The sequence below is a fragment of the Xiphophorus maculatus genome, chromosome 6, assembly GCF_002775205.1.
Source record: "Xiphophorus maculatus strain JP 163 A chromosome 6, X_maculatus-5.0-male, whole genome shotgun sequence".
NCBI classification, from domain to species: domain Eukaryota; kingdom Metazoa; phylum Chordata; class Actinopteri; order Cyprinodontiformes; family Poeciliidae; genus Xiphophorus; species Xiphophorus maculatus.
In genome coordinates this window covers 3,486,561-3,512,422 of record NC_036448.1, presented here as the reverse complement: position 1 = coordinate 3,512,422, position 25,862 = coordinate 3,486,561, and the positions used below count along the sequence as shown (strand labels likewise).

The following is a 25,862-nucleotide window of genomic DNA, read 5'->3' as shown; positions in this document are numbered from 1 at the left end:
AAGACATTTTAAATATGGAAAAAAAGAAATAAAACAACCAAAACAACAAAAAATAAATGATGTAATCTTTACAAACAGAACAACTGTTCTTCAAAAAAAAGGGTTGGTTGAGATCAAAACGTCAGTCTGACGAAAAAAAACAATAAATCATGCAAATGGAAATTATAGAGGCCATTTTAATATATGATGCGATTAATTGGTTTATTGTTTATTGTGACAGGGCTAGACAGGAGATTGTTGAGTTTCTATATTTCAAAACGGAAATGCATAAAATGCAGACTCTGTTTGGACCGTTTCTCTTCCCCCGTTCTGGTATGGCCCTGCCATCTTTGTGTCTTTATCAACTGGCTCCACTTTACGATGATCAGCGGCGACCTCTGCTGGATGGCGGCCACACTACAACACTGAAAGAAGGACTAAGCAGGCGTTATTTGTTTATAGATAGGATCTAATTTGAATCTAATAAACCATTGATCAACAATTAATCATAGGTCAATTAATTGTTGAAACAGTAAAAAAAAAACAAAAAAAAAAAACAACTCCAGAACATGTAAAACTCTGGAGGCCTCAATAAAAACCAACAGACTAACAGACACGCCTGCCTTACATTTGGCAAATAGCATCACGATGATCTCCAAGACTTAAACCTTTCAAAATGTGTGCATCCCATAAAACCAGCTTTGTATGTAGAAGGTGTCATATCAGCCTTAAAACATGTTAACTTTGTGGTTTTTATTGCTTTGCTGCTTCACAACCTGCTGCTCTTTAGCAGAAGATCCTGAAGGAGAACATTCAACGATCTGTTTGTGACCTTAAGATGAGGCACAATTGGATTACGCAACAAGACCACAGGAAGCACATCAGCACGTTTATCCTTATTAAAAAAAGACTGAAAGGTTTGGAGAGAGCTGGTCAAAGTACTAATTACTCCAATTGAAATGTTGCAGTGCTAGCTAAAGCATGTCTCAAAAACCCTCCATTGTGTTCAATCAAATGTATTCTTCAAGGAAGAGTGGTTTACAAATTTCTCTACGTGAATTTAAAAGACTGCCGAGAAAACAGCATGTTGCGTTTAGTCATGTTATCTTTGTCTGATCATTTGTTTGATGATCTAAAACGAATACAGGATGTTTTAAAGAAGGCAAATACTGAGTCTGACTGAAGGCAAAATGAAGGAAGGATGGCTGACTACACCAGTGAGATCATTTAATGGAACACAGTCTGGTGTGTTTCCCAAGTTCCTTTCTCACTCACAAACATGAAAAGATTTGAAGGTCACAGAGAAGCAGTCCAGCTCCGTACACAAGACGCGTTCATGTTTCAGGGCAGAGCATGAGAAGAAAGATCGACTTAAATGTGTCGGCAGGGGAGCCATGAAATGACAGATGCATCGTCCGTCTTCTCCATCAGGAAACACATTTCCTCTGTGCTGCTGCCAGACTCAGTTGGACTCACTCTGTGTGGACAAGAATCAGGAAAGTTTAAGAATTTATTTTATTACGAAGCAACTCCAAAGCTCTCACTGAGGTTAACCTGAGCGATTTTACGACGACACGTTTGGGGTTTCTTTTAAGAATTACTGAGCAACTTTTAGGATGAGATCTTCAATGATGAAATGTTAGGAAGAGCAAGTGTTTTTTCATTTTTCATTTTCAAATTGTGGATACAATAAAAGTTTTTGGTTATTTCCATTGATTAACCTTGTTTCCAAGGTTGACCAACCTTGGAAACAAGGTTGATCGCTTTCAAGGTTCAAGGTTGTTTCAAGGTTCAATGGTCTTCAATGGTTTTGAAGACCATTCTCAATTTTGTTGGTGGAAACAGACTAACAAAACAGAAACTATTCCTCCTAAAATGTTAGGCAATTACACATTTTACATTAAGGCAAAAACCATATATTGTTGTTTATTTTAGACCTACAATAATTTGTTCCTTTCTACTTATGTTCATCGAAATATTGGAGTTTTTATTTATTGCAGAGCAGGTGAAAGAGAAGACTTCACAGTAAAATAAATTAGAATTTTTGTTTATAAAATAAAGATTAAGGCTGGGAGCTTTAACACGTTAATTTGGTTAAGTAATTACACAAATTTCAAGGAACCTTTCTATTCAGCCTTTTCCCTTAAATCTGACGCCCAAGCGCTGGACAATGAAGAAGTTTGTCTTGGTCCACTGAGGGTCAATATTTGCTTAAAAAAAAAAAAAACGACACCACGTCTCGCTGGAAAACACTACTGTTGTCTCCAAGTTGTGCTAAAAGGAGCTAGCCTATCAGCAAAGTTATTCAATCCTAAAATAGCATCTCAATGCAAAACATTAGCAAGGACGCTAATGCTAATGCTAGCGTTCACAGCCCACATTTCTAAAAGTTTGATTTTTTTAAACATGAATGATCAGGGGTTCCTGAAACACTCGAGAGCTGAATAATAGCAGTTTGCACCGATCTGATGATTGAATAACAGATTAAAAACAACAAATATATCTTTGTTGTTGAGCACATATTTATTTAATAATTTAACAACAAAAATAGTTTTTGAGTATATAGAGTACATAGAGAATATAGTCAAATTAAAAATTGTTCATTGTTTCTGTACTAACTTCTACAGCCATTCAGCTTCATTTGATTTTATTGCAAATAGTTGAATTGGCAATAAATTCAACCATTCTATTGCATACATTTATGAAAATATTCAAAACCCTGAGCATATACTACTTTACTACCCTTTCATGTAAAATTCCCCTCTCCCAAAATAAATAAAATACATAGAATTTTGTGGTTGTAATATTAAGCAATGGAAAGGAACAAAAATAAAGTAAAAAATCTGGTAGTGATGTTGAAACAGCATTGGGCATCACTACAGAGTGAGTGGAACCGCAGACTGAAGCTTCCTGGAGGATCTGATTGGAAGAAGACAGGCTGGTATTCCAACCACAGCCAACAAATTTAGACTGGTTTAATATGGCGCACTGCAGCATGAGCATTCTGTTTCATTTTATTTTTACAAAGTATTATATACACTGTTATTGGCTTTCCGAGGCTCTTGAGTAAGAACCCGTGTCTGCGTCTCAGAAGTAGCAGCAGCAGGCTGCTGACAGGAACCACTTTATTTATCCAGTTTCTTCACCTGGAACTCATTTATCAAAGAGAAGAGCTGAAACGTGTTTTCCCAGAAATTCCTTCTGTGGGTGAGAAAACAAGAGCAGCTCCAAAAATAAGATCACATCAAAACTTCTGAATGTGACCATGTGGGTGTTTGTTTGTTTTTTTCTTTTTAATTTTAGCTTTAACGTGAACAAGAAGAGTACATTCACTTCTATTTTTGAAAAGACACAACGTAGTGTAGAATTGTGACGATGAAGGAAAACTATTCGTGGTTCTGAAAGGTTTTTCTTAGACAAATGATTACATGAAAAGTGTGGCGGGAACGTCACCTGTGTGTAATTTACTCTCAATGGAAGTCCAGCTGTTCTGTGAAGTTACATAACATCATGAAGCCTCATGGAGAAGGGACACAGCAGACATGCCAGGGAGAAAGTAGTGAGACTTAGCAGGTTTAGGTTCTCCAACATTGTCCTATTTATTATAATTTTTCCTTTAAGTCATTGTCAATCCATTCTATTTTAATATGTAATGAACCCTAAAGTTTCAGCTTGAAATAAAGGAACCTTACACCCTCTAAATAAACCTGTTGAACAAAATAGGAACTGCCAAATACAACTTGTACATTTGTGAGTTGTAAGCCACGCCCCCTTTGTTTCAGCATTCCCAACAGCATGGTGCGAAAACACACAACCTGTGATCGCTACTTATTGACTTTTATGATGTAAAATGACAAAGTAATCCATAATGATCAGAAGTGGTTGTGTTCACTGCCAAACTATGATCTGACAGACGCTTCAGGTGTCTGAAATTACCTAGCGATAGCAAGCTACACTTTGGACCGTACAGAAAACCTCCACCCATCTTTTCTTTTTCAAGGGGAAAAACTTTCTTGTAATTTTAAAAAATATATTTTGTCTGGCATCAGACAAATTTAGAGGAAAAAAGTCAAATATTAACTGGGCAAAATTGTAAAGGTCCAGCACAGTGAAGGGGCTTCACAAACAAAAAGAAGAGTCCATTCATTTACATGGCGCCACTTTGGATTTAAAGACACAAAGACGGAATAAAAACACACGATTTGCAATCAGTGACTGCAACCATATGGAATTTAAATGTGAGGGATCTATTAGTAACTTATTAGATTTAAAGTGAATTTCTGAAATTCAACTTGCATACACTCGTGTACATTAAAATTCATGGGCAGAAATCCCAAGGGGGTCGGAGGATCCGGAACCACCAATCTTGGAAAAGTCTAGAATTGATTTAAGCTTTTTTGGCAAAGGTAGTAAATATCTCATTCATATTTAGCACTTTAACTCTTAGATTAATTAGAAGTGTTACGTTTATGTTCTGATTCTCCCCAGATATTCATTTCTATCTACATGTTGGTTCTCAGCCTTCCAGCAAAACTAAAAAAGGTTTAAAAATAAAGCAACTTAAGTCATAATTTTTAATAGCCTATCACTTGTATTGGGAGCCATTACAATAAATCAACGCTTATGAGGAGTTTTATTAAGGAGTTACTCATTAAAACTTTTTATTTAGAACCTTACATTTTTGTAGCAGAGATTAGATCAGTGAGACTGAACAAAACTCGTACAGAAGCAACATTTGAATTTTAGTTTCACTTCTCAACAGTTTGTTTACTGAGAAAAACACGTCTGATGTGCATTACTAGTCATTTTTGGTCCTGAAGCTTGAAGGTGATTTAAAACTTTTTAAACCACATTTTACATTACATGTCAAGGTAACTTTGCTGACTCCCCTACACACCCCCCCAAAAAAATCCTTTTTATTTCCCCCTCCCCTAATAATGAGATGGGATTTACTCCCTTCCTAAAATGCAGCAAACCATAAGAGTATCTTCAGTCAGAGGCTACTTCAGATTCGCTGCAATATAGACCACTAGAGAGCCTACCTGAAGAACCTTGAATGATATGACTTGCATTTCATTTTCCTTTGGTATAAGTAAAGTATTTCTGAACTGAAAGAACTCTTTCATAACACGGACCTCTGCTTCGTGACGGTGTGTTGGCGAACGTGTTTCCCCTTTAATTTATTCACACTTTGCTAAGAGAGAAACCTAAAATTAAATAATAATAAATAACCGTCTGTTTCCTGCTGTGTGAAAAGGCGGCTGTGGGCGGCGCTCCGCCTCAGATGGACTCCATTCAGGCTGTTATCCGGTCAGTTGGCGACGCCCACATGTTTCATTTGAGTTATGTATTGAAAAGGTTTCCGTCACAGGCGCACTGTAAGTCACAAGATACAGATCATGAACGACCTGGACTCACATCTCTCTTTAGCCGTGTCAACACACCCTCAGCGTTCTGTGCAAACAATATTTTGAAAAATTTAAAGAACAATATGTACATATATTAATATGTGCACTCAATGTTTTAGAGTTAAAATAGTGCAAACATGCTCATTTTGTTTCACAGGAGAGTAACTGACTGCTCTGGCTTTCAGATGCTCACTGTGTTCAGAGAGACCGCCGGGGGGAACAAACGGCCTCTGTGTTCCTTGCAGATGGCGGCGACTGCCTGGTGAGAAAAATTCTTGGAAACATTCAAACGAATGTTCAGAAAATGACAACAATTCCATAATAATAGAACATTCTTCAAACATTAACACTTTAGCAGAAGCAAAAAGGGCAACAGGAGCTTCACATAAAAAAAACAAAACAAACAAAAACCTTAGCAACACTTAGCCGGAGCAGCATATTTATGTATTTATTTTGTTGCGTAAATAATTGAGATTACATTTAGCCACACACTATTAAGGAAAATGACATTGATAACACATTTTTTAGTATATATAATCTTTAGATTTTTTTTTTTCCTCTACACATCTGAGAGCAGCCCCTCAGCGCCCCCTATGGACCAACCGCTACTGAAAATGACTAAATCTGTACCCTGCTGCCACACTTCCGCTGAAGTTTTGAAATCGGGGAACATTTCTCTATGAAATGTAGAATTTGTTTCTCAGAACAGGTACGACTCTTCACCTTTGCTGGTATTAATTGACATATAAGCAGTCTGGAATGTCCTGTGACACATAACTCAGTTTTGAATCTGAATATTTAATGAAATGTCCAAAAGTATGATGTGGTGAAGGGGTCAAAATGTCACTTATGGAAAGAAAAGATTCTCACAACAATTTATTTTACAAAACTCTAAGTAACTGGTTTTCTGGGATGATTTAACATCAAATTCAGCCAATCTTGCAGCCGCATTTATGAAACACAGATGAGGATTATGAAACTCTTAAATCAGAAGATTGACTTTCCTCAGACTTAACAATAATTCTGATGTCGCAGTAAATCATTCCTTCCCAACCAGGAACTACTGAAACGTAATAGGTCCCTCTGCCCACAATGTCAAAATGATCAATACATGGTTTATTGTCCTTGTATCACTGGGTTTGATTAGCCGCCTCCCAGTGCATCACGATGAACCAAACCATACTGATGCACAAAAGACAGAAGGATTTTATTTAAAGTTGTTGAAAATATTCTACAATCTTTCTCAAAGTACACTAGCAAATATGACAACACATTAAAACATGTTACTGAAATGAATACATAGTGAAGACAGTGGTATGTAAATGTATTCATTCTGAACAGACGTTAGCAGAGGTCAAGTCTTCAGTTTGATTGTCCTTCAGACCTTCACTGAAACAATAGAGGAGAAAAAAAAGAAGAGCTCAATTTATTTCAAATGGATTTTAACAGCTGAACGTCTGGGTCACTTTGTGCTGCTGTTCTTACTACACTGGCCGGGGGTCTCCACTGGGATGTAATTCTGCTGGCAGAGGTGAACAAACGCCGCTGCTAACCTGCAGGGCGCTTTGGAGGAGCTCCGCCCACACACAGACAGGAACTGGGCTGGATCCACCTGAACACACACACACACACATCGCCGCAGCTAGCTGCTTTTCTGGTTCCCAAACACTCGGAATTTAACCGGCATCAGGTTAGCATTAGCGTTTCTTTTTGTTTTTGTTTTTTACATTTGATCACAAACTTCAGTTTGTTTTTTGCAATATACTCACAAAAAGTAGTAGATACTTGTGAATTGATAAATGACAATTTAAAAAAAAAAAAATCTTCCTTTAAATATAAATGCACACCGCACTTTTTAGATCTTTGTACACATTTTACTGCATTTGCAGCTGCAAGTCTCCTCTACCAGGTTTGCACATCTGAATGAATATTATTCAAAATGCTATATACGGATTCAGGCTAAAGGTTTGACATTTTTATTTGTAAACAATCCAACTAAAAATGAAGACTTTTACAGGGATTTACATTTACTCTAACAGAGCTTCTCATGCAGTCATGCAAAGACTTTTTTTAATGCTAACATTTTGCCATTGGGGTTTTATTTACCTTATAAAAATTCTCCTTCTGTGCGGATCGTATGGTCGCGTTAAGAATATCTCAACAAAATTTCACGCGAAAAGGAGAAAAAACTATTTTGTTGGACAATTTATCTGCTGTTTCTTGCCATGGGATTCAATCCAATTTTGGAAAAATCCACTCGAGATGTCCTGCCAGACAAATCTCCTCACACAGTGCTTTGTTTTCTTTTCTTAAATCAGCCTGAATTTCTTTATCTCCAACAAGCTGAGGAATACCAGAAGTATTTTCCTCTTCACTTACCACCCTGAAACAGGAGCTGAGAGGCGAATCTGGGGAAGAGAAGAAGGAAGCGCAGCCCGCCGGGCTCGCCGCTGCTGTGGAAACGTCTGTGGATTTATTGCACTTTGGCTCCAGCTGCAGACGCAGACAGACGGGACCGGTGAAAGATAAACACGCTCAAATGCAAACATTTATGGAGGACAAAAAAAAAAATGGCATTGCTGACCCGACCTCCCAACTGTGGAAAAACTCCTCCAGAGTCTTCGCCTGAGATCCGTCACGCAAAGAGAAATCGTTGCCTGCGTCGTTATCGTTGGTCCCCAGCAGACCAGTGGAGGCGCCTGAGCAGGGAAACGAGTCCAAGCAGAAAACGTTCCTTTACGTTTTCCCTGGAAATCACGTGTTTACGTACGGCTCATAAGTTTATGATTTTTGTTTGACAATAAATGGCTTCGGCTAACCACAGAGCATGAGCGAAAACGATTTTATTTTGTGTTCTCAGGCATATTTTATGGAAAATGGAATAAAAAAATAACTAAATCAGAAATTCTGCCAGTGTATGTAAACTTATGAGCACATTGGCAACCTGTATAAAATACACCTTACTGTCTGACATTAAATTAGACACATTTCCTTCTTTAGATCATTTAGAATGTTTTATATTATAGCTATTTGCTAAATGTCAGAATAGAGGAAATTTTCTTCTGTTTGTTTATATAGAAGTTTTCATACATTAAGATAATTTTTTTATATACAATTTGTGAAAACCATTATAATGATGTCATGGATTTATAGGCTTCTGACAGCTTAACTGATAACATCTTAGTTAAGCGGAGGCTCAGGTTCCCATCATGGGAAGAAAATCTAAAGAAATCAGCCAAGAGGTCATGAGGTCATGAAGAAAAATGATAACCTCCTTCAGTCTCCTTCATTTCTGGGTGTGATTTCCTGATGCTCATGAGCATGGGGTCACACCGTCCAGAAAGGACGTGTGTCCCCAAATTTAGGTCTTCGGTCATGAGATTCTTTCTTTGTTCTGACGTTAAATAACGTCAGTAACAATAACTGATGTAAAGAGAAAATTTTATTTGTTTTAATGTCACGCTGTGAGGAAAAAACTTGACTGTCTTAAAACAATAAATGTAAAAACCAGGTTTCAGCTCTTACCATGTAACCATCCATCCAGGGTGAAGCTGCACAACTCCAGCTGCAGGTCACATGACACCGACTGTCCCTCCTGACTGGACACCTGTACTTTGTTTGAGCCTTTTTTCACACTCAGTCCACGGCTGCTGAGGGGTCCAGGTGGGACGGCGTTCTTACAGTCAGCTTTCACCTGAGACAGAGAGAGTCTCTGTAACCGTCGGCAGCAAATCTGATTAAACACATCGTTCACTTACAGTGCCTGTAAAAAGCATTTAATCCAGTTGGGTGTTTTATGCTGGTTTTTCTTTTGCAAATCAATCACCATCAACAAAATTTGGCTTTTTTGACAAAACAGAAAAACAATCTCTAAAGCCAAAGTGAAAGATAATTTATGTTTGGAACGTTGCACATTAGCACAAACGCACCATCCCTACTGTGGAGCATGGTGGTGGCAGCATCATGCTGCGGGGACGCAAAATGAACTACAGTTTTTAATTTTCCAGCAAGTCAACAACCTGAAACAAACAGAAATAGTCTGAAGACATCAAGTGGCCTAGTCAAATCTTTGATTGCATCCAAAGGTGTGTTTTACTAAATACTGACTGAAAGGGAGTGAATATTTATACAATCACTTATTTCATGTTGAATCATTGTTAAATAACAGTCGTTACTTTTGCAGAAATCAGCTTTCACTCCACAATAAACCCTTTTATGTGACTTTTTGTGAAAATAAAACAAAAATTTGTTGATGACAACTGGTTTACAAAATTAATTAAAAAAAGGGGGGCAGGGGGGAAGACATCCGAGAGGATGAATACTTTTCACAGGCAGTGCACAAACCTGGCCGGTGCGCTGAATGTGGACTCTGCTGTTGTCCATGCGTATCAGCAGGGAGCTCTGAGCGTCGGCGCCCAGCAGCAGCGTGAAGGACGGCTCGGTGCGGACGTCCTGGGCGAGGAGCAGCGGACAGGAAACAGGAAGTTCATACAGACGCCCGTCAAACGTCACCACAAACTGATCAGCCACCAGCAGCGCTTGGTCTTTAGGAACACAGGGAGGGGAGAGGCAAACACATTACAGGTGACCTATGATGCTTCATTCAGCAGGTTAAGACAGGTCTATAACTAAACGTGTTCAATAATATCTTTTTGCATAAATTCATTCTTAGATAATGAAATTTCGCCTGCTCAGTTCTGCCTATTTTCATCTCCTTTCAGAATGAGCTGTTTAGGTCTCTGTCACTTTAAATCCAAATAAACTGCTGCTGGCCACGCCCCCAAGTCAACATTTACACCACACATTAAAATGAAGTGGAGCCTCCTGCACAACCAGCAAGAATGCAGCAAGTGGTTTGCTAGATGGAAAGTCAACAACAAAACATTTGTCTTTTCCAGTAGCCATTGTTCAGCGCATACAGCGGTAAAACAGACAGTTGCTTATTTTTGAATTATTTTTAATTCAATATTTGTCGCTATTTCAGCACCGGAAGTGTCTCATTTAGATTTTCAAAATAAGAGTTCATTGCTGGAAGCATGCCATTTATATTGCTGGTAACTTGAGAACAAAATAATAGCATTGTGATGTGACTGCCAACTTTGTTTACTTTAGTTAGAAACAACTGGTGGTAGTTTTAAGTTCATTCGTAGAAGCTGATTTATTCTTTTTTGTTGTGTCTATTATTGTTCCTTTTAGTAAAGAACATTTATTTGAGTACAATACATACTGAAGCATCAGCCTGATAGTTCTTTGTTCCACTCACACTCTGGACGACGTCAACAGGTGTTCTGGCAGGAACAGTACGAATTAGTGACACCACCCTGAAATTTGTATTTCCAGTAAGAACAGTGTTCCCTTCCCTTCACTTGGCTACATCTGAAGAAAAACCAAACAAAACAAAAAAACTAATTTGATAATTGTGATGGATTCCAGCTTTGTAGAAAGCGGGCCCCTGAGCCTGCAGAGAAGTGTTTTATTAGAGGCGAACTGTTTCCATCAGCAGATGTGTTTTGTCAACAGAGAAAGGAGTCTGCGTGTGATTTACAGCCGCTCCTCTCTTTCTTTTTTTTTTTTTTTTTAAAGGTTTTGTTGGCTCTAGTGGCCTTTATTTGAAAGTAATTTGACAGGAAACAGGGTAATCAGAGAGGGGGAAGACATGCGGCAAACGTCGCCAGGCCGGGAATCGAACCTACGACCACCGCTACAAGGACTAAGGCCTCAACGTGGGTCATGCTTTGCCCCTGCGCCACCACAGCACCCCCGCTCCTCTCTTTCTGAGCAGACAGGTCTGCCAACGCTGAACTCCACAGGTCCGAACATCCTGAAAGTCCAAAACACGTGTCCTTGTAATGGCTTCAGCATGAACAAGAACGGTACAAGGATCTCAGAAATTTGTTTTGTCAGATAAAAGCTCTGATGAGCAAACGTAGCGCAGAAACCGGAAATCTTTGCCTTTTAAATTAAGAGGACACAAATTAACTGTAAAAGTATTCAGAGCCAAGCCGGCCTCATAAGCTGGGTCTGATTTTTAATAAATCAGATTCCATTATGCGTTTCCTCAACCACAACAATGACAGACTGTTTATTGAAGTGGTTCAAGTGAAACTAAACGTCTGTTACTGCAGCAGCTGAACAGGTACATGAATATTAAATCATGTTTAAATAATTACGAATTCTTGATAATTACTGAGTCAGTAAGTAACATAGTTAAGTAAATTGAGATAAGGTGTAGGATTAAAGAACGGTTTGTTATGTATTCAAAAAGTGTTTATGTATGCACTTCTTTAACCCTTGTTTTTAAAAACCTGTTTGAAATAAATAAATAAATAAATCAAATCAAAAACTCTTCTCGTTTCATGTAAACGTAACCTTACAAAAGGATTGATATGAACATGTGGAATCTCAACCCTCGAGCAGCTTACGTCTGAACGGGCTGTCCATGATCCTCCTCTTGAAGCGATAAAGCTCAGCTGCAGGTCTGACGGAGGCGAGGGCCCTCAGGGGCCCCAGGAGCCACTCCTCCAGCACGGTTTCCAACAGCCCGCCCTCGGCGGCCCTCGACAGGTTGAGATTCAGCAGCGGCACCGACAAAGCGACTGCACAGTCTCTGAAAGAAACGACAGACATCTGACCAAGTAGCCTTGTGAACCGCTCCCTGGATTGAAGTCGTCAACATGTCGTCTTTATTTGGCCCAACATTTCAACCGACTGAGGTCAGCCAGGACTTATTCGGAGAAAAAAGGAGGGATACATTCCACCTCTTACACGGTCACACGGTTTCATAAAATCAGGAACTAGCGGAGGTTTAAGGCGAGCCTGAGTTATGCAGTACCTGCGGCTGAAAGTGTAGAGAGAAGCCAGCCGTTTCCTGAGTCCAGACAGAGCCGTGGCCAGCCTGGCCTCGGCCCAGTGGGAGCTCTGCTGGCCCGCCTGAACCAAACACTCACAGTTACTACACAGTACTCATGGTATTTACATGTTTTCAGTGACTTTTAGGATTTTAATGAGTCTGCTCTGTTGTAGCACGATTTTACAACCTGACATAAGAAAAATGTCAAAAAAAATATGTCCCGGAAAAATACAGTTAAAGAGCAAACGCTGAGGTCGTGCCATTTTATAGCACAAATAAGAACACCAATACTAATACACTTTAATTTTGAACAGAACACACCACTGCACTGCAAAAACACAAAATCTTGCCAAGAAGTTTTGGTCTAGATTCTAGTTCAAATATCTTAGCATACTTGAAATAAGACAAAACTAACTTAAAAGTTATTTGGTTGCATAGCATAGGCGCTTGTTTTAAGTAAATCATTTCTTAATATTGATGAGAAAGTTTTCCATTGGCAGATTATTTAACTGTTAAGACATTTTTCCCTTTTCATAAGTGAATTTATCTGCCAATGGAACTAGAATTTTCTCATCAATATTAAGGAGATATTTAGTTACAATAAGCGCCTATATCTTGCTACAAAGTTACTATTAAGTTAGTTGGTCTTATTTCAAGTGTATTACGATATTTTCTGCTGAAAGTAGACCAAAATTACTTGGAAAGATTTTGTGTTTTTGCAGTGTGGAACTGGAAGAAATTTTAAATATCCAAAATAAAACCCAGCAACCAAAAACAATAAATAAAATAAAAATAATTTTAAAAATACACACACAGCAAAAACCATAAATAAAATTAATTATGATGCTTCTGGAAACAAAATGGCCATCCTACAAATATCAGAATGTAAACTACTGAGCTCATTTTAATTCAGATTAATTGATTGCTTCCCGCAACAACCCAAAAACACAAAGACAATGAGGTAATGAGGAAACCTTTAAACTCCAAACTTTAGGAGACAAACATGTTTCTGCTTTCAAACACACAAGACCGACAGTGAAAATAACCAGAGGTTGTCGTTTCCTCACCACGTCCAGAGCGGCTGTGAGGGCGGAGGCTCCTGCTGCTGCCAGGGCTCTGAGGTGAGGGTTCTCCAGCTCAGCAGGCAGGACGTCCAGCAGCCTGCCGGTCCACATCCCAACAGCCTCCCTCCATGCTGCCTCCAGCCTCTGGCCCTTCACGTCCTGGTACACTCCAGCCAGGGTCGCCAGAGGCCCTGGACAGGAAGTTCAGACACTGCACTGATGATGTCTTCCTGTCAGTAAGAGGAAGAACTCCGACACCGGAGACACTCACGCCGCAGCTCCTGCTGGCCCTGCAGTGAGGCCTGCTGGAGCCGACCCAGCAGGTCAGGCAGGCTGCTGGTCAGCGCGCGGCGCAGGGAGCTGCTGAGCCACAGGGACAGCAGCCCTGTGGAGCCCTGGCCCAGCAGGCCCTCGGCATGCTGGGAGACGAGGAGAGGGACGGCGCTCCAGTCCTGCAGCAGCCGCATGTCTGCAGGCTGGGGGACAGGAAGCACAGAGTTAATCACAAACACCTGCAGGTCCAGCATGACGTTACTGGGGAAATATTAAAGCTGCACTATGTAACTTTTAGAAAATATAATGTGTTTTATACATATTTTTTAAAGAGGCAGTATGATTTCCAGGCACATTGTGTCAATTTATAGCACAATTAAGTAACTATACTACCTTCAGTTATTATAAAAAATATGCATGTATGAAATATGGCTGAAAGGAAATTTAACGTCATAGTTTGAGAACTTTAAATTGGGACTCTGTTTCTTTAAAAGCTCTATTTCTTTTTACTTTATTTACTTTTATCTTTAACAAGGTTTTTACCAGCATTGCATTGAGAAGTAGCTCCTATAGCGATTTCAGTAGATGTGCAGTTCTACCAGGTGTTTGCCAATTGCTGCTGGCTAGTCTGAAGGAGCTGATGGGGGAGTTGAGGGGGACGTGTGTTCTGTGAGGCTCTGGATAGCTTTACAGCTAGAGCTCCAAGGAGGATCTGCGTCTCAAAGGCGGAGCTAGGTCCACCCAGGAGTTTTGAACTTATGAATGGTTGCCATGGAGATTCAAGTATTTCTCAAACACAAATGTAAGAATCAAAGCAACACTCTAGGTATGTTTTTGACGAGGGAAAAACATTATAACATAATGTAAAGATCAAAAAGGTCAATTTTACATAATTCTGTCCCTTTAGTATTGTCACTATGTCTCAAAATAATCTGTGGAAAAAAAACCATCAAGCTCCTCTGGATTCTCCCTGTGGTCATATGGCCATCTTCAAAAGTACATGACTTCCTGGTTAGAGACAACCAATCAGAGTCAAGAGGAGGGTCTTAGCACTGTCGATCACACTTATGTATGTGCTGCTCACAGCTTTTCGTTTTTTAAAGTGACATAGTGCAGCTTTAAGGCAGCAGACCTGTTCAGTGGTTTCTGTTAGAAGATGCTGTAATGCCTTCCTCCTCTCCAGGAGTTCCTTCTGGATCTCAGAGCTCAGGAAGTGAAATCGCTCCTATGAAACGATAAATTAGAGCAAACAGAGTGAAGCAGCTCTATACTGTATCATATCTGAAGACGTTAGGGTTACCTCTGCTGCAGTTAATCTCTCCAAGCAGCCGCTGGCTGACATCATCAGCCTCTGATTGGCCGTTTTCAATGACCAGCTTCCCAGAGTCTCAGTCTCTCTGCAGCGTTCTCTTCTCTGCACCTCGGCCTTAAAGCTGTGGTTCATTCCTGCACACACTGCTGCACTGACGTCCTCACAGAGCCCTAGACCTGCAAAACACACACACACCCACACACATGTTGATATTTACTCTTTTTAGTTTTCTGGACTCAGTTAGCGGTGATCCTCTGTTTACCGTTCATGTAGCCTGCAGCGGTCCGGAGGCAGCGGCCCCCCAGTGTTCCGTTGACCCAGACCTGGTGTCTGAGGTCCAGCGTGGCGTGAACCTGGAGGCCGGCCCCGTGGGGCCCCGACAGGCCGCTGCTACCTAGCAACAAGCTCCAGTTACCCACCACTGTCTGGAAAGTTAAAACAAAAAACAAAAACACCATTATAAGAAGTAAACAAAGAATAAAAATAATAACGTTTTTGGTTTAACTAAACCTGAAGGTTTTTAACATTTTGCTTAATGATCTGAACAATTTAGGTGCGGAAAAAGATGCACGAAACAGAAAATTTGTAGAAGTAATTTTTCACAGCACGTACATGATTTGGATTATTAAACAAATTCATGTCAGACGAAGACATTTCAGTAAATCGAAAATGCTAGTTTATAAAAATATATATATTCATTTCTCAAGAAAAAAAAGAAGTCAATCTGTTGGAAAAATGTTATTTTATAATCACATATTTACTCATTGTATTTATATTAACCTTCTGTTACCTATTATCTTATTATATTATTCAACTTTTAGTTCATCTTTTACACTTTAGTTTATTTAGCCTTATTCTCATTTTAATTTAACGTTTCCAGATATTTTAGCATCAGTCTGGAAATTTTATTTTAACCCTTTGATGACTTTAGAAGCTGTGACACTTCAACGTTGCAGAAAATGATTGTTTACTGTGTCGTACAGCAAAAGTAACTTAACCTTTAAACATAAGTGATTTAAAAAAAATTTTTGGTCTGATGTAATATTCAAATTTTAAATGTCCTTTTATCATTAAATGTTAAAAATCTGGTTTAGAGAAGTAACGGTGTTGAAACATCAATCTTTGTCTAATTAATCGCTGTAATGTGTTTTAAATGGTGATGGAGATATTGAAATAAATGGACTTTTCAATAATATTCTAAATGATTGAATGCATTTGTGGATTTTAATTCATGTTGAACACATTTCTCCCGTAATTATTAGTAAACTGTTTGACTTTCTATGTTAACTTCTCCATTGAATGAATCTGAAATATTCATTTCACTGCACTCGTTTAAACATTAATGCGTGGTTTAGGTAAAACGTGTTTAATTGTTCAGACGCGAGTCTGATCTGAGAACTCTGACACGCTGAATTCTGTACAACAGTTTCATTTTGTTTTCTTCCACTCCATCTGGGTGAATTTGGTTCTCTTTCTTTTTTTAAATCGCTCAATGTTTTCTTAGGTGCTCGGTTTTATTGGAGGAATTCCCGCGCTCTGGTTCCAATAAGACGGCAGATCTCACAGATTTACAAGGTGACACAAACACTCTCCAGAACCGCTGGGAGGAGTTCTGCTGAGTATTAACAGAACTCCTAATACTGGGAACCTGTTTAAAGGTTAAGTTACTTTTGCTGTACGACACAGTAAACAATCATGTTCTGCAACGCTGAAGTGTACAGCCTGGACACCAGCTCCAGTAGTTCATTTCTCAAAGTCATATTTTCACCATGACAAGTCATCGTTTCACACTAAATGTTTAGATAGCAAGCAAAATACGCTAAAGATTTAATTAGCAAGGTAAGTATTTTGTTCACGTGCTAAATATTTAGCTATACGTCCAAACTAAATATTTATATAGCAAGTCAAATAAGCTAAATATTTAGCTTTCAGCTTGACAAGTTACATATTTAGTTTACAAACTAAATGTTTAATTTGGAGCAAAATATTTAGCTTGGCATAAAAATGGATTGCCATTTTTATCTCTTATTGCTGCTGATTTTTGACAGTAACTTTAGAAACCACACTCCATAATCCGAAAGCATTTGGCTGCACAGGACTTTTTTTAGGGCCGTGAGAGTAAAGGAAGCTGAATCCAATGGACACGATCCTTTTTAGAATTTCTTTGGAACCCATAGATCATTTATCAAGTGAATATTCAGCAGTATCTTTACCTCAGTATAGAGAGAGATGTTGGTCCCCTGGGCAGTGGAGGAGTTGGTGAGGGCGAGCGTGAAGCGGGACCGGAGCGGCTGACCCGTCACCGAAACGTTACACTGACTGTAGAACAGCTCCTCTCCCGAGTTCACTCTGTGGGACCCGGACCACCAGAGAGTCTGACGCACACACAGGGTATGTGGACATCTTTAGACACTGCCAAATCATTTTAGCAAGAAAATCACTTCCTCTTCCTCTTCTACTTTCCATGGTTACCAGTGTGAGGACTCACAGGCTGTTCGGGACAAACTCCCAACTCCACTCTGTGCTCCAAGCGGTCCCTGAGGTTGGTCTGGACTTTGGCCAGGAGCATGTGTGAGTGGCAGGGTGCAGGGGCCACTCGGTCTAGATCCACGTACAGCTGGAGGCCGTACAATCCCTCAGCACTTTTCTGGAGGAAGACAGAGAAACAAAAGAGGAATGGCTTCCATTTAAAAGCATCCTGAGCTTAAACAGTAACGGAGAAGCAGAGTAGTACCTGGTACGTCATGCCCTGCCTGAAACTCTTGTTGTGCCATGTCACCTCTGCCGTCTGTGAATACAGGTTTCCGCGGTAACCCATCGATACGCAGCCCTTTCCAGAAGACACGGCCATCTGCAACAACAGACATGTACTTCATGCTCCTAAAAAGCTGCATCCCATCCTACCCTGACCTTTGACCCCGCAGAAATCCACAGACCCGCTTGGCTGAAAGCAGAACGCACGCCCGGCCCACGCTGGAGCTGAGTTTGTTCAGGGTGAGAGAAATGTTGACTGGAATGGCACCGTCCCAGGACAAATGGGTCTGCAGAACACACATTCACGCACACGCCCACACACACACACACAATTACTACCTGGATGGCTGCCTTACACACACTAGAGGTTGAATCAGACTTTTTCCATCTCTTTACTATGACAGTGTATTAGGGCCATTGTAGATAGGGAAATTTTTTTCTGCCAAAAAAATTAGAAATTTTCTAGAAAAAAACAACAACAATGGATGGAATCTAATGGAGCAACAAAAAGCAAAGTATTGTGAGACTGAGTACAGTGTGTGGAGCTGGGTGTGTACCTGCAGCCTGCTGCTGCTCTTCCTGGGTGAGCGGAGTGACAGAGTGTGCAGAGACAGCTGGCTCAGCGCCGAGCAGAAGGGATGTTTCAGCTCCAGCTTCGTCTCGTTGGTCTCCTCGGAGAGACTCCACGACCTGAGAATATGCACCTGCACAAAAAACATAATAAAAAAAAGAAGAAAACCATAACCTTTAAACTCTTTATGATGTTCTGGAAGAGATAGAAAAAAAAATAAACAGTACAATTACAGAAACACGTAATTGGTAAGTCACGTTACTGCTTGGATTTTAATCGGTGCGTTTTGCATCCAGTGAAAAAAACATGATGACAAATAAACTGGATAGTGTGATGTAGGTTTAGTGATATTTTCACAGTTGCGGTCTTGACTGGTCTTGAAATAAAATCCCGAGTCCTCAGCGCCCGAGACCGAGACAAGACCAAGACCAAATGCGGTCGAGTCCGAGACGAGACCGAGACCATCAAAAAACGGTCTCGAGACCAAGACCGGTCTCGAGTACTACAACACTGCTTTCCATACAGACTCATTGTTGCCTAAAAATATATGCTTTTTGTTTATTATTTTCCTTACAGACGCATTTCAGAAAGAGAAGCTTTTGTCTTAAGGTGTGTTTTTCTTTCCACCGGGGTTGAGACACTTTGTTCTTTCTCACCTGCTCCAGAAGTCCCTGCCTCTTCCAGCCCAGTGAAACGCTGTCCAGTCGGCTGTGGGAGGAGCTCTCATGCACCAACTCCAGACTGCTCAAACGGGGGAGGCCGCTGACCTGGACTGATGGGAAGAACAACAAAGAAACTAAAAATCTGTATCCAGCCGCATCCCTCTAGCGAAGCATGCAGAGACTGTATCTGTAAGCAGGTACCGTCAGGACAAGGATTAGGAACAGGACACTAAACAGAACAGAGACAATTACCGAGAATTACCAATTGACCAAGAAAATTACAGCGTAGTCCTTTGGGAGTACACAGCAATTGTTCTTCTAGAGAACAATTTTACGCATTACTGCCAAGAAAGCAGAAGAGCAAACATTTAGACGGCGTCCAGCTTCGGCCAGAATGCAGATGAGAGAACCTCGGAGAAACTCCGCACAGACGTCGACGCGTGCGCCGACTCTCCACACCCAAAATGGAGAACGGAGGGTGAGCCAAAAACAAGACAATCGCTTCCAGAAAGGCTCACAGAAGTCTGAGCTGCCAGCGGAGTGTGACCAGACGACAATAAAAAGCATCTGAATAGCCGTATATTACTGAAGAATAAAAAACAATAAAAAACCAACACTTTATAGAAGAGTGTCAGAATATTGTTGAAAGAAACCAAAATGAAGTCTTCAATAGTCTTCAGAAAGGGAAACTCACATATTATATAGATGGGAAATATCTGAAGCCTTAGTGTCTTTCTTGGTGATTATCGCTTACAGATAACAGAAAAGGAAAATTCAGCATCTCAGAAAATACAAAAATAAAAAAAATAAAAACAAATTGTAAACTAATGTTGTCTGAACAGCTAATTTACTCCTGAGACTCCAAACGGTCTCTTACTATGGACCGGACAGGCATCCACAAGATAGTTAAAAACACTTCACAAAAATACTGTCAATTCTTGAAGAAGCTGGCTGTTTACAGAGTTGTATCTCCAAGAATATTTATAGAAAGCTGAGTGGAAGGAAAACGTGTAATTTCCTGTGACACTGAATTTTCGGGGAGGGGGTTTGCCATCTGTAAACCATAACTATCACAATTACAAGAAATAAAGGTTTGAAATTATTTGTGTGTTGTCTATTTAATGTGAGTTTCAGTTTCTGAAATGAGTGACAAAAAAATATTTTTTTATTTTATCAACATGCTTGGACCTGTACTTTCTCCATACACTGCAAATAAGCTAAAAAACAAATAGAAAAAACTCCAAAACAAATACCATCAAAGGTATTGACTCAAGAGGGCTAAATACAAATTGTATTAAAAATCCATGCATCACTGACAATCATTTAGTACTTTTCGTTTGTTATTAAATTCAATTAAAAATAAAAAAATTAAAAAACAATTAAAAATTCCAATATTTTGCAACATTTGTAGTTGTGGCTTCAGGAAAAAAAAAAGAATGTCTATGAACATGTTTACGGTGCACCGTGTGTGAGGTTATGTAAAGTGTGTGTGTTGGTGTTCACCCTTCAGAGTGCGGTTGCCTGGCTCCAAGTTCAGACCTGGAGCAGCCGAGTGCAGAGCAGACAAGCTGAACTGGTGGCTGCCCCACACGGTGGCCTGCTGGATCAGGTGGCGCCACCTTCTGGCCTCATACATCGTACTAACTGCGACAAGCCTGGGCACAGGCTGCAGCTAACACACAAACACACTTACATGTTCTGTAGGAGAAGCTAATCAACATAACTCAAATCATTTTTCTTGATGATGGACAAACTTATATACTTATAGGACAATGCAATCTGAACATAGAAATATTTCCACAGAGTGAACTGGTAGTTTATCTTAGTGGTACCTGTGGGAAGGAGTGTCTGACCTCAACAGTCTGCCTGTAGCCGCCCTCCATGGCTGCCAGCTCCCCCAGAGCCCACAGCTTCCTCCTGCCTGATAATACCTCCACCAGCGCTGCCACGTTGGACTGGGACTGGTTCAACTGGGAAGGGAATGAGGATCTTAAGGGGCAGGCAACTCTACTTCAAAAGTAAAGATGTGGAAGTCGGACCCTCCGCCTGGCTGAAATGGAGTGAACCCACCTGAGAACGGAGGTGGAGCTGGGGGGGCAGGTATGGCAGCAGCTGGGGGGCGCTGTGGACCACGTTCACCATCAGTTCCTTGCTAGATATCACAACAAAAGTCAGCTATGGGTATTCATATTATTAGTATTTCACATTACATTTAGATCACCTGGCATTTTTTCTAGTTTTTCTTTTTTGTGCATAAATTTGAATGTTTTAATGTTTATGCAAACTGTATAAAATTTGGCCCAGTTGAGTGTTTCATTTATATTATAAATGTCATATGTTATTAATTTGTAGTTTTCACAAGACTTTCAAATTCAATAAAGCTACCAGTGTCACTTTAATAAACTCAATATAATAACAGAAGAGCATGTTCATAGACTGTAGGTCATATGGGCAGTCACCCAGGGCAGCATTAGAAATAGGGGCGCACAAGCACCAGATAAAATACAACTTTCTATTGGTTTCATGCAGATGGAGTCAGTGGGGAGTTGGCGCCCCCTACAGGCTGAGAACACAGAGATGTTGTGTGCTTTGAGTCTTTGGTTGGATTCACGCTAGTCCAGTTTAGTTCTATTATAATTAAACTCTAAGTCGTTTTCCCTAGAAAGTCTGGCTCTGGGACTTAAAAAAAAAGACATTGGCAGCGTTGCAAAAAATAAAAAAAATAAATATTAAATTAAATTAACATCAGTATTGCTGCCAATTCTTGACATCCTATAGGCGGGGGCGCTGTATAGGGGGGAAAGTTATGACAATTCCAAGGGCCCCTGACCAATAGGGGCCCTCCACAATTTATTTTTTTTAAATTTTTTTCTTTATAGAAATAAAATTAAAAAATGGGGCCCTGTCAATTACAAAATTAATTATATTGTGTTTTCTAAAATTCTTTTTAGCAAGTAAAAATTAAATGTTATCCCTCCCAGGCCAAAAAGCGCCCATTTGCCCTGAACCCCCCTGGATCTGAATGAAATGGTTCATTCCTGCTTGGAGCTTGACGGTGACGGTGTTCAGCAGCAGACAGTAGAAGACAAGAACGACTGCGACAGTTACTATGCTACCTAGAAAAATAATAAAGTTAGGTTTTCAAAATATAGAGAGACAGAGAGAGAAAAGGGTAAAAGTGTTCATTTGTAACCCAGTTTTTCTCCGAGAGGTGAGTAGACTGTGTGAGATTATCAACCATTCAGTTGATTCAGTTGCGTTTTAAATATAGAATATATCTTTAGCAATATACTAAGTGATATGCGTGTGACTTTAGGACCATCACTGCTAATTGATATTTATTGTTGTATGCATATTACTATTATTTACTTATTTTTAATTTTTGTTGTGTGCTATGCTGGAAAAAACAAGTCCTCCAGCCCCACACTTCAGGGATCAATAAAGTATTATCTCATCTTACAAAATTAAAGTCAGATCCGACACAGTGCCTATGGGACTGTCTGGGTCAGGATGGATTTTTTAGGCCTAATTTTAAGACTAAGAATTTTAAGCCATTTTTTTTAAGAAATAAAAAATAGCCTAAGGAAAAAAGTATTTTGTTATGTATTTACAGTTTTTTAAAGAGAAATCAGAGCTGGCGATCGGAAATCAGCTATAAAATCTTTGAGCACTATCAGTACCTGGGAGTGGCAGTGTGTCCTTGGACAATGAGTGCGAATGAAGAGCTGAGCTCAGGGTCTACGGCCATGGAGGCCCTCAGCAGGGACTCTGTCAGTCTCCCCCAGCCCTCCACCTGAAACCAGTCAGAGGTCGTTAGTAGGGAGGAGCAGTGCTGTGGGAACTTCCTTCTACATGCTGACCTCATTACACCTGGAAGGCAGGGCTAGCTTCTCCTCGCTCAGTGTGCTTCAGTGTGAACCGGGCCTCCTTGGTACCGGCACGCGTCCCCCAGCCCCCGGCCTCCCCCGCCACCAGGAACCTCCAGTCCTGGCGGTGAACGTCTAATGACGCGCTTCTTAAAGGACCTGAAGACGGTTGCAGAAGAGAAGGCTAGTTAGTGCAATGCATCTTGGGATTTTTCTGGCACTGAATTTATGAAAACTACAATACAGATTATTTATGGTCTCCGGTTTTTAGCTCGGAAAGAGTAGTCAAAATTAGCAATATAAATGGAAGGACAACAGTGACATCTGCTGGTCAAACTATATTATTGTATTTTGCGGGTAGAGACAATAAAGCCAGAAATGTGCAAATTAATACATTAAAATAGGGAGGGTCAAAGTAATTTTCATTCAAGGTCACATGAAGCATCAAGATGAAACTCCTACAATTTCCAAAAGCTGAATATGTTCAACTTTTAAAACTCAGAAATTTCCACGTTTTTTTTCTAGAAAATTCCTGAGATTAATCTAAAAATTTCTGAGATGTTTGGCTGAAATGTACTACCTTTTTTATCTATGATGGCTCTAATATGCTGTCGTACAAAAAAACGTCCGAGCACAGAAAATGTTTTTCTATATTACTACTCTGTGACCCAATCAGTCATTTCCTGGGATGCAGGCGGGGGGTATGGGACAAAGGGAGTGAGCAAATTTCCTGAGGTGACCTATGACCTTGTGAGAACTGGCTCCAGTTGTGGTTAATAATACTTTTGGTTGCCTGGATCCTTTGCCCTCAGAGAAAACAGAAATGCAACTAATTTCTAAACTGAGTCAAATTAGAAGAAGTGAAATGACACAATGTCTTGACCTTTGAACTGCACAGTTAGGACAGTGTCCAGCTTGTGTTGTGTCCGTGTTTGATTGAGAGCAGCAGGAGAGAATGAGACGAGTCCAGCCAGGCGACCGGCAGCTCCGCTGACATCCAGCCCGGACGTTAGCAGCTTGTGTCCGTCCACACTGAGCTCAGCCCTGGACCGGAGCTCAGACAACGCTCCCTTTATGGAGCAAAGGCCCTGGGAGAGAAAACACAAATACTTCTCAATACCAGCACATCTGCTGCTTATCACTATTAACAGGGACGGATGGTATAAGTGGGCTAGTAGGGCTAAGCCCTCCCTGACATTTACAGTAAAGTTGTTAAAATAAACAACTTAAAAATAACTACGTAAAAATAAGTACATTTTATAAATAATGTATCACATTTTGTTAAATTTTCAACAAACCTGGTCTCAAAGCGCCTGGGGAAAATCCCTGGGTCTTTCCGAAGGGCTAACTTCTGACAGCCCCATTCAGCATTACTGTCTGTCATGGCTCAGAATGATTGGCAGGCACCTAGCCACGCCCCCTCGGTGTGCGGGTCATTGGGGCTAATTTTGGTCAGCCCAGGGCCAGAACCGTGGCCCCAGGATTCATCCAATCAGGATGGACTTTCCTCGAGCTCGAGAGTGTGTGGGCGTGGTTTGGCGTAGACTGAGAAGGAGCGATGGCGAGCAATATTAGCATAAACGAGGTGGATTATTTAGCCTATTGGCATCCCAGAAAAGTCGAAGGAGGGAGTTTCTCTTTAAATAAGGTAGACCTCATTTAAAAATATATTGTATCTTGTTTCATTTTATCAGTGTTATTGTGTCCAGTGTTGGGGAATTAATGCAGGGGAATTAATTTGGACAACTGCAGAGGCTCTATGCAATTGGTCTTTGGTATGTTTCCATGCTTGTTTTTTATGGTTGTCTATAGCAGGTTTTCTCCTTATTTTTCAAATTGGATGGGTCTCTCATTGGAATTAAAAAAAAGAATATATATATATATATATATATATATATATATATATATATATATTAGCCCACCCTGAAAATATCACCACCAGCCGTCACTGTCTGTTAATAATTAGCAACAAAAGCATGTCAACACAAAGCGTACCGATATTCTCAGGGGCAGGCCTCGGTGGTGAAGCCATGACGAATCATGCCACAGGGTTCCCCTCACTTCTTTGAGTTCAGGAATCGTCTTCAGCTGCAGTCTGAGTCCTGACTGCTGAGCTCCACACTGAGACTCCAGGCTTAGGATCCGTCCTTCAGCAGAACCAAGTTCTACCTGGAACATACAACCCGAGCTCCGTGACCCTGCTCCCAGAGCCAACCCATTATTTTTACGGTGTGAAAACCAAGCCAACCTGGACGCTGTTGCTTCCAGGGACTCCCAGCTTGTCCAGATAATTCACCGCATGTTTTAGCTCACCCTGCACCCTCACAGTCTCGGATGTCTTTTCCATTTTCAGCTCTTGAGAAAACTGGAAAAAAAAAAAAAAAACTACATTTAGACTCATGGCAAAAAAAGAAATGATACCCATTTCAAGTCTGGGTTTTATGTATTGTGACGGTAGCAATAGTTTTCTCTTCAACAGGTTCTAAAAATAAACATTTCCTATCAAAACAAACAGAAATGGACAACAGATTCTTATTTGGTAATGATAAAAGGAAAACATGTTTACAGGGAAAAAACCCAATGAAATAAACAACATGTTGGGTTGTTTTTTTCAACGCAATGAAAAAAACATTCATTGGGTTGTTTTTTTCCCAATGATTGCAAAAGCTCTACTTTTTAGAGCTTTTGCAGAAATAGCTCTAAAAAGTAGTTTTCTCAAAGGCATTTTCAGGTCTCACATCATTGAGGAGGAATTTTAACCAACACTTCTTTACCCCATTAATCCCATTCCTTCAGTTTATCAGGGTTTGCAGGTATTTGATCCATCAGAGCTTTCTGAAGCTCTCATCTCAGCATTTGAATATAATTGACATTGACCAGACTGTGCAGTTTTATACTTTTTTGTTTTCTTTTTTTCTTCTGCTCTTTCCTGTGGTTTGTTGTTTTGTTGTATTTCCTTCTGATTCACGTAAAGCACTTTAAACTGCCTTGTTGCTGAAAATATGCTACATAAATAAAATTACCTTGCCCTTCCTTTATTGAAAGCACTGTGAAGGGATCCTGACAATATGTACAGTTTTAATGGATTATAAACATCATTAATTGGAATTCCTCAAGACAACA

General features: G+C 40.1%; 1 protein-coding gene across 4 annotated transcripts in view; it reads right to left on the bottom strand.

Annotated features, from left to right (window-relative positions):
* Nucleotides 1-6,570: 6,570 nt before the first annotated feature.
* The window catches only part of LOC102233917, a 56,825-nt gene continuing 37,533 nt past the window's right edge, over nucleotides 6,571-25,862 (bottom strand). For 3 of the 4 annotated variants that reach the window (XM_023335804.1, XM_023335806.1, XM_023335805.1), the window contains exons 48-74: nucleotides 24,988-25,104; nucleotides 24,735-24,908; nucleotides 23,623-23,827; nucleotides 22,744-22,898; nucleotides 22,554-22,666; nucleotides 20,944-21,025; nucleotides 20,706-20,843; nucleotides 20,377-20,545; nucleotides 18,868-18,983; nucleotides 18,198-18,344; nucleotides 17,823-17,927; nucleotides 17,621-17,737; nucleotides 17,375-17,533; nucleotides 17,100-17,261; nucleotides 15,149-15,311; nucleotides 14,875-15,062; nucleotides 14,707-14,799; nucleotides 13,573-13,777; nucleotides 13,305-13,492; nucleotides 12,220-12,317; nucleotides 11,810-11,994; nucleotides 9,732-9,931; nucleotides 8,913-9,081; nucleotides 7,977-8,086; nucleotides 7,767-7,880; nucleotides 6,873-6,999; nucleotides 6,571-6,776 (exon numbers count right to left, since the gene is read on the bottom strand). In XM_023335804.1, the coding sequence (XP_023191572.1) occupies nucleotides 6,766-6,776; nucleotides 6,873-6,999; nucleotides 7,767-7,880; nucleotides 7,977-8,086; nucleotides 8,913-9,081; nucleotides 9,732-9,931; nucleotides 11,810-11,994; nucleotides 12,220-12,317; nucleotides 13,305-13,492; nucleotides 13,573-13,777; nucleotides 14,707-14,799; nucleotides 14,875-15,062; nucleotides 15,149-15,311; nucleotides 17,100-17,261; nucleotides 17,375-17,533; nucleotides 17,621-17,737; nucleotides 17,823-17,927; nucleotides 18,198-18,344; nucleotides 18,868-18,983; nucleotides 20,377-20,545; nucleotides 20,706-20,843; nucleotides 20,944-21,025; nucleotides 22,554-22,666; nucleotides 22,744-22,898; nucleotides 23,623-23,827; nucleotides 24,735-24,908; nucleotides 24,988-25,104 (3,810 nt within the window). In that variant the 3' untranslated portion in view covers nucleotides 6,571-6,765. The remainder of the gene's footprint in view (nucleotides 6,777-6,872; nucleotides 7,000-7,766; nucleotides 7,881-7,976; nucleotides 8,087-8,912; nucleotides 9,082-9,731; nucleotides 9,932-11,809; nucleotides 11,995-12,219; nucleotides 12,318-13,304; nucleotides 13,493-13,572; nucleotides 13,778-14,706; nucleotides 14,800-14,874; nucleotides 15,063-15,148; nucleotides 15,312-17,099; nucleotides 17,262-17,374; nucleotides 17,534-17,620; nucleotides 17,738-17,822; nucleotides 17,928-18,197; nucleotides 18,345-18,867; nucleotides 18,984-20,376; nucleotides 20,546-20,705; nucleotides 20,844-20,943; nucleotides 21,026-22,553; nucleotides 22,667-22,743; nucleotides 22,899-23,622; nucleotides 23,828-24,734; nucleotides 24,909-24,987; nucleotides 25,105-25,862) is intronic. The other variant, XM_023335807.1, reaches the window with a different exon arrangement.